At 51.1% G+C, this 8333-nt stretch overlaps 1 protein-coding gene and 1 non-coding gene across 2 annotated transcripts; both read right to left on the bottom strand.

Moving 5' to 3' along the window:
• Window positions 1-1162: 1162 nt before the first annotated feature.
• Window positions 1163-5527, bottom strand: Odc1 (ornithine decarboxylase 1). The gene is made up of 10 exons (XM_028877691.2): window positions 5436-5527; window positions 5231-5347; window positions 4813-4986; window positions 4489-4661; window positions 4199-4333; window positions 3998-4079; window positions 3733-3816; window positions 2837-3112; window positions 2544-2758; window positions 1163-2013 (listed from the first exon to the last, which is right to left on the bottom strand). Exons 2-10 carry the CDS (start codon window positions 5330-5332, stop codon window positions 1866-1868), a joined length of 1389 nt encoding a protein of 462 aa, XP_028733524.1. The 5' UTR covers window positions 5333-5347; window positions 5436-5527; the 3' UTR covers window positions 1163-1865.
• Window positions 5528-6332: 805 nt separating this feature from the next.
• Window positions 6333-6468, bottom strand: LOC114698868. The gene has a single exon (XR_003735427.1). It is a non-coding gene; the product is annotated as a small nucleolar RNA SNORA42/SNORA80 family (small nucleolar RNA).
• Between the last annotated feature and the right edge of the window lie 1865 nt (window positions 6469-8333).

The raw sequence follows: 8333 nt of genomic DNA, 5'->3' as shown, positions 1-8333 counted from the left end.
TAGAGTGAGCTCCAGGAAAGGTGCAAAGCTACAGAGAAACCGTCTTGAAAATCCAAAGCTAGGTCAAAGCTGCCTCACATCCCATCAAGAGTGAACATGCCTGCCTTCCAGAGTTTACCAACCTCTCCCATGGCAAGAAGGAACCCAAAGCCTTGAGCATGCTAGGCTACCACTCCACCAGGGCCGAGGAACTGCCCTTGCCAGCCAGACAGGTGAGGATGTTTCTTCAAAGGCCAAAAACTAACATTCAAAAAACTGTATCTAGGGGCTGGAGGGATGGCTCAGTGGTTAAGTGTGCTGGCTGCTCTTGCAGAGGACCCAAGTTCTGTAACTCCCATTTCTAGATCTGATGCTCTCTTCCGGTCTCCCCAGGCATGAAGCACCCACGTGGTACTTCAGAGGCCAGCTAGGGCTGCATAGCAAGCAAAATACAAGTTGTTCTCCCCATGAACCTCTCACTGGCTTGCACATTTATAGACTGGAGTTTCGTCTGAAGATGAGCCCTGCTGCTCCCCCCTTGTCCCTTGCCTTCAGTGTTTCCCGTAGTCAAGAAAATGAGCTGGAGAGACCTTAATTTTATCCTAACTACCACTAACCCAAGCCCGGGCTGGGGCCTTTGTAATCAAGTCCCCACATGAGCCAGCCTCCTGGCCCAGCGGTTAGAGGTATGGGGACCAACCACCTGAACCTTTACCCTTAACTACCAGTGGCTTCACCGCATTTCTTTCCTTCCAACTCCAGCCATAACTTTATGGCTCCCAAGAAAGTTCACATTTTAGCCCTAAGCGTGGGGAAGCAGGTCATGTATGTGTAGTTGCGATCTTGAAGAGGAAGGCAGCTCGAGGGCCAGGATTTCCCGCTCACATGCACGGAAGGCACAACACCACAGCAGAGTGGAGGGCTTCCACCCTGGGCAGCCCTCCCCTCCAGATGCTCACAGGTCTGTGGCTTTACTCAGGCTACACCTAACTGGTTGGTTGGTTATCTGAGGTAGGGTCTGTTAGCCCACACTGGTCAAAAACTCCAGTGCTGGGATTACAGGCTATGACTCTCCTAAGCTACAGGTTTTCCAGAGTTTAGGACTTTTTCAGAGCGAAGCAGGTGTGTAATTGAGTAGATTATAAAAGGTCAGTGGTCAAGGTAAAGATTTACAACACAGTGGTTGCTGCTGTTGAATTTATTACAGGAAGTTGACTGCCATGTGCTGTGTGATAGATACTTCCAGCTGTTACTAGGTGGTGCTGCAGGCGAAGTCAAGGGTTGGGGAACATTCAGGGTTTCTGCAGGCAAGGTTCAAAAAGCCTCCGATGCCCTCCCTGGGATGTGGCCAGGACATCGGGTCTCGGGGCAGATGACATTCCTCACCTACAGGCTCTGGGCACCAACTTCACAGCCCAGTGCATACATGCAGGGCTGACTAAGCAGATGGATGCTGTGTAGAGGGTGTGGCCTTGTCCCATCCACCTTGTCCTTCTCGGCTGTGACTACAGCAGCCTGTGCAGGAAGTGTGCGCCTTCTTTAAGGGACACTTGCAAACATTCCCTGATGCCCAATTATTTCAAGATCGTTTATTTTCAAAATGGGTCACAACATCAGCTTTTGGCCCATTCTGCCAAATGCACAAGCTACAAATGCTTGCTCAGCAGCTGAGGGGCACGTTAGTATCATGTCTGAAAAGTGAATAAAAATCCATATAAAACAACTATTCAAAGTTTCCATAGGAACACAGGGAAGTGTGACCCATCTCCTAGCCTTCCATTCTGCATCTGTTGCAACCTCTACTCTTACAAAGACCTCAAAACTAGCAGTAATTAAGTTAAATGGTCCCCCAAATCCCTTAGTTCAAGCTAAACTTGCAGTGAGAGCTACACATTGATACTAGCAGAAGCACAGGCTGCTGGGTGCCGGTCCATCCCACTCTCCTGGGCACACGACAAGGGCAGCAGCGTGCCCACATCCTGCTCCTCCACTTCTGGTGGGAAGCCATGGCTCTGGATCTGCTTCATGAGTTGCCTGGAAACAAACAAGTGGCACATTCAAAACCCAAGTCCCTCCAACGGGCAGCCTCAATACTGTAGTGATGGCATGCCCCATCCCTACAGCACCAGGCGGGAAGCAACTCAATGTCCTGCTTCATTAATGGGGAAGTCGCGGTGACAGACGCTAACTTGAACACTAGTTACATTAATCTAACTGCTTTTAGTTCTAAGAACCTTCCTAGGAAAAATGTGATCATTAGTATTATTGGAGGATTCCCTTCCATTTGTCTGCATTTAATTCAAAGTAAAACAATTTCGTATCAATTAGATAAGAGCCAAGCTTAATAAAATCCAAGGTGCCCTGTTACAGTCAAGGCCAATCCTCAACTGATTCTTTCCTCTTCCTCAGCCTAGCATGTGTTTTTCTCCACGGTGGAGCATGCACCCAGGGATGGAATGCATGACATTTGACATGTTACCTGCTCATGGTAGGTATATGTCCCACCACTCAACAACCCAGAGATCATGCTTGGGGGAAATACAAGTCTGCGCAAACTCACTCACCACAATGACCTCGACATCACGTAGTAGATGGAAGGCCTTTGGAACCCATTGAAAGTAGACGCAGCAGCAACGGTGTATGCACCCATGTTCTCAAAGAGCATCCAGTCACCCACATGCATTTCAGGCAGGTTACAGCGCTCGACGATCCGATCAAGGCCATCACATGTTGGTCCCCAGATGCTGGATGAGTAATACTTCTCATCTGGCTTGGGTCTCTGTAGGAAGACATTGCTCCTGAATATCCCTGCATCCTGTCCATCACCCTCATTGTTACAGAGAGCAAGCAAACTTACCTTCGGCAGCAGGGCCTTGACGTGCGCATGATCGTAAAGAATGCAGTTGAATGATCCATAGACTCCGTCATTCACATAGTACATGATGGTTTGCTCATTTGACTCATCCTCATCGTCAGAGCCGGTCTGCTCCTTCCACACCACTTTCTTGGCAATGATGTTGACTGCTAGTGTGAAAGCTGACGCGACATAGTATCTGCCCGGCTCAGCTATGACTCTCACTCCGGAGTCTGGTGGGAAGTACTTGTCCAGAGCCGGGTTGATCACACTGGTGATCTAAGTGAGAGAAGGGAGCGGCCAATCATTACTCAGTTCACACGGACCAGAGAGATCCCACTGCTAGGTGTTAAAGGGAGCTGGCACCAGCAGGGCTGTGGTCGGGTAACATCTTATCTCCATGGAAACAGTCTACATACCACTTCATTTCCCACTCTCCTCTCAGGACCTGTCTCTAGCTTTTCAAGACACTATGGATACTGTTTTATTATTAAACAATAGTACAAAATCAATCACCAAACGGGCCCAATGCCGAAGTAATTCTGTTTAGCAAACAAGATAAAATCCCTCCCATTATGCCTGACTCACTCAATTGTACAAACAGCAACACAAGCACCAGACGGCTTTGTTTCCTAAGAAACTGAACATTAAAAGTATAATGGAGCCAGGGATGATGGCATAGCTGAGGCAGGAGGATTCTAAGTTCAGGCCAACCTGACTACAAAATGAGTCCCTCTCAAAAATAAAAATAAGTCATTGGAAACACAATGCCAGGTCATTTACATTCATGTCTGTCTGGCCCCTTTGACTATCAGTAAAAACATTTAGATTTTATACTACACCAAAATGGAAGTTGCTATACCTCTGTAGGTTACTAATGTTGTAAATAAATAAGTTACCTCTTCAAATTTAAGCTTTGTATCCTCAGATCCAGGAAAGCCACCACCAATATCAAGCAGATACATGTTGAAACCAACTTCTGTCTAGAGCAAGAAAATTCACAAGTCAGATTGCCAGGCTCCTAACAAGTCATAAAAATGCACACAGCAGATGGGTTTAAATCTGTCACACCGCAAAGGCTCTCACAAAAGGTGAATTCTAGACTGAGAGTACTATTCCAGACAGCCCCTCCACTAACTAATAAAATGAGTCACAGGTACTCACTCCCATGTCAAAGACACAGCGGGCATCCGACAGGGCCTGCACGAAGGTCTCAGGATCAGTACATCCACTCCCCACATGGAAGCTGAAATCAAAAGGAACAGGATGCTGCTTGTTCCACTAGTTCTCAAAAGGAGAGCAGCCCATAAAACCGGAATTCATTGTTTAATGTCTCAGTCTGTAACTATGTCACTGAGGTCTCACCTGACACCAACGACATCAATATTTAGCTCTTTTGCCCGTTCCAAGAGAAGCCTGCTGGTTTTGAGTGTGGCCCCAAACTTTACACTGAGGCGACAAACTGCTTTGGAATCATCAGTGGCAATCCGCAAAACCAACCTAGATGGGCAGAAGGACATCAAGTAAGTAGTCCATCCACACTAGAGAGCCCTGTCCCAAGTGTGGGTTTGAGGCTAACCCAGGGGTTAGCCTAGTTCTATATGTGCAGGAATGAACGCAGGAGTGGGGACAGTCTTCGCTCTCAGAGGACTCACTTTGCCTTTGGATGTGCTCTGGCCACTTTCATCAACTCAATCTCACTGTCAAAAGTCATCATCTGGACCCCATTACTGGCAGCATACTTGATTTGAGACACTTGTTTACAAGGATTTGCATAGATGATCCTCTCGGGAGGCACCCCAAGCCCCTGCACCAACTGTATTTCAGTCTGAAAGAGAGAGAAGGCGGGTGCTGGATTATTCTCAGACCGAATGAGTCTCAGAAACAAAAGCACAGGAAAAGGTCATGTGCACCCCAGCCCATTAACACTTGCTACCCAAGGCACACAACCGTGCTGCCCTGGGTTAGAGCAGGCTCACCTTGCTTGCACAGTCAAAACCCGTCCCAATGGCGGCGAGGGTGTTCACTATGGCTCTGCTGTCGTTACTTTTGACAGCATAAAAGGGAGTGACCCGGGGAAGGGCTTTTCGCCATCTTAGGTGTTTCTTCAGAATGTCCCCAAGGTCCGCGACATAAAAAGCATCCTTATCGTCCTGGATTGAGAGGGGGTACAGGGACCTCGTTAACAGTGCTGCAGTGTGCCACACTGAAATCCCCTTTCCTTTCCCCCTTCATCAAATCCTATTCCTGTTGGCAGTCACTGACACAGCATGGCCGTCACCACTGGACAATCCACAGCCAACGAGATTCTAGATTCTTGGCAAGACATGAAGACATGCTCACTCCCACCACGCTAGGAACTCAGCCTAGCTGTGGACGTGGGCTTCCCGTACTCACTGAGGAAGAAACTTCATTAATTTTTTGGTCCAGGATGTCCTTGGCAGTAAAGCCTTCATCAAGGATATGGCACTCAAACTCTTCCTTATTAAAGCTGTTCATGATTCTCGATGTGCCCTGAAATAGAATAAGCTGTGAGGGTGACCCCACTCAAAGCCTTAGCAGTGACTCTCACCAAAACCCACAGTACCAACTGAATACTTACACAAAAAACCTAGAGGTGGAATTGGACTATCGCCAGCTCCTCACAAGGCAAGCTACCCAGGAACTCTGCACGCTGTCTCCTTGGAGCGGTGGAAGCGTTCTGATGGATAGGGAGAAACACACGATGTTGCTCCTTCCCTTGGAATCTTACCATTAAAGGTTAGCCACTGCAACAGCATACCAGAGTCAGCGGGCGGAATAAAGTGCCCAGGACAGGAAGATCAGTGGGGTGCGCGGGCTGGAATCCCAGCGCCTTGGTGAGCCCCACAAATCCCCAAACCTCTGCAGGACCCAAACACACTAGATTCCACACTGGACATAGCTTTGCTCCATACATGAGGAACATCTCAACCCCCTTCCCTCGAAAACAGCATGTGGGTTTCAGAAGATTATCTGCATACAGTCCCATGGCTGGCATTTATTAATATTACATGTTCCGGATCTGCTTTATTTCCGAGCCGTTCCAGCTCTCCAGAAACTTCATGTGGCAGTACAGTAACCACACACAGCCTGTAGACATCTTTTCTTTACCCACTGGGCTACGTTATGCTTAATGATTTTTAGTAAATAATCCATCAATAATTTCCACAAGGAAACTTTCATGCCATAGTGGCATAAAAAAAAAGATTAATCAACATAGTATCCGGTTAAAGTTACTGTTATCAGAAATCAGTATCCTAGAGTCTGTATTGCCTACCAAATGAACACCTTCTGGGAATCCAACTGTCCTCAAATGCCTTCCGCTTAGTTATGGATAATAACCATATGGTAGGATTTTTGGCTAACTTTATGAGTAACAATAAGATCACCACACTCAACAATAAAAGCTTCTGTCTTGGTCTTATGAAACTGACGCCGTCGAGTGGCCAGGTAAATAAAGGATTCTTTTCTTTTTCCCCACTGTGTGACCCACTTCAGTGCCAGCAGCCCACAGGCACGGAGGCCGGGCAATGGTTAGGAGCCACAGTTTGCTCTAGCACGGGACACTATGAGAGGCCCAGGGTGACGAGCCTGCCATAAATCCAAACCCATGCACGGTAAAACGCGATTTAATCCTCCATTTAATGAGACTTGTTGGCACTGTCAACTTCATTAGTTGCCTAAACCACTAAATGAAGACCAGAGACCAGCGCCAGCCAACTCAAGTCTGCCCATGTGTATACCATTTGCAACTGATGACTAGGCGCTGGGAGTAACTCTAATTTTAGGTCTTAAGTATTTAAACCTGGAAATCTTTGAGATACTACTTACTTTATTCAGCGTTTCTGTATCTCTTAACGTTTTACCTGAATAATAAAGTCCATAAAATCTGAAAAATGTTGCGAACACCTTCTGGGCTGGGCGTAGCTAAATCGTTAACACTTAACTTTTGCCTTTCTGTATCTCTTAACGTCTTCTCTGAATAATAAAATACGTTAAAATCTGAACAATATTCCGAACACCTTTTGGGCAGGGCGTAGCTAAATGGTAATTGACTCAATTAGCACAAGCGGTTAACGCTAGAAGAGATACAAGCCAATTAAAACAAAAAGAATTCCACCAGTCAAATTCTGCTCGGTCTTAGACTGGAATCAAACAAACCACCGCATTCTTTGTCCTCCCCCAGGCATCCCTGACTGGCTCTGTTCCTCACACTTTTTTTTATTAAAAAAACCAAACCAGTTATTGAGGATCCTGAGCCGGGCTTCTAAACGTGCACGCCGGACAGCCCGGGAGTCCAGGCTGCTTCTCCTAAACCACTAAGTCATTCATGGAGCCCTAATAATTCCCAAGTCACAGCCGGCGGGTACTCCTCCTCGGCAGTGACTCCGGGACTAAATTTAGGGTCTAGCAACTTCGAGATCGGCTCAGCGACTCCGCTCTGCACACATAGCGAAAGTAAAGAAAGCGGCTGGGCGAACTGCAGCAGCAGCAGCAGCAGCAGCAGCAGGGCGGCCGCGCTGCCCTGCACCTGCCGCGGGGCTCGCCCTCCATCCATCCTCGCTCCGGGATGGTGGATGGACCGCCGGGCCGGGCCGGGCCGACGCGGTGGGAGCTCCCGTGGGCGACACCAGGGAGGGAAGGAGAGGGCTCGCACCCCAAGAGCCAGGGGAGGCTGGCTGGCTGGCTGGCTGCCTTCCGGGCGGCTCGCAAGGTCACCGGCCCCGGGCCACGTGTCCCCTGCCACCGCCGCCGGTCGGGCGCCCGCACTCGGGGCCTGGCGGCGACACGTGGCCGCAGCATCCCCTCCCGCGCCCCGCTCACCTCACAGCGCCCGGACGCCGCTGGCCAGCCCCATGGAGATGGAGACGCCGCCGCCGCCGCCGCCGAACCCCGAGGAGGGTGCCCGGCCGCCCGCCGCCGCCGCCGCCGCTGCCGCCCCGTCAGCCGCCTGGTCGAGCCCGCCGCGGCAGACGCCGGCCCGAGGTGGCGCCGAGGTGCTGCTGCCGCTGCCGCTGCCGACCGAGCGAGGGAGGGAGGGAGGCAGGCAGGGAGGGCGGGCGGAAGGACGGACGGCGGCGGCCGCTGCAGGGACTGACAAAGCCCGACGGCGCGCCGCGGCCGCTACTTATACGCTGAGCGCGTCGCCATGGAGACGCACCAGCTCAAACCAGCCGCGATCGGTTCCGGCCGGGGAGGAGGCGCAGGGACGGGGTGGAGGGGAGGAGTGGGGAGGGGCCGGGGCTCCGCGGTGGCCAACCCTCTCCCCCCCTCCCTACCCCACCCACCCACCCACCGGCACCACCCCGTCCCCCGCCCCAGCCTCAACCCGGGGCCCCGGCGCCCGCCCGGGAGCCCGGAGGCGCGGGCCGCGCGCGTCAGCGGGGGGCGGGGCGCCGCGCGTGCCCGCCCACCCTTGCGCGCGCTCGCGCCTCCGCCGGGCCTCGTGCCGGACACGCCCTGCGGCGGGGCCCGCGCA

The sequence above is a fragment of the Peromyscus leucopus genome, chromosome 22 (genome assembly GCF_004664715.2).
Source record: "Peromyscus leucopus breed LL Stock chromosome 22, UCI_PerLeu_2.1, whole genome shotgun sequence".
Lineage (NCBI taxonomy): Eukaryota > Metazoa > Chordata > Mammalia > Rodentia > Cricetidae > Peromyscus > Peromyscus leucopus.
The sequence above is the reverse complement of the archived record's forward strand: the minus strand, read 5'-3'. Positions and strand labels throughout refer to the sequence as shown.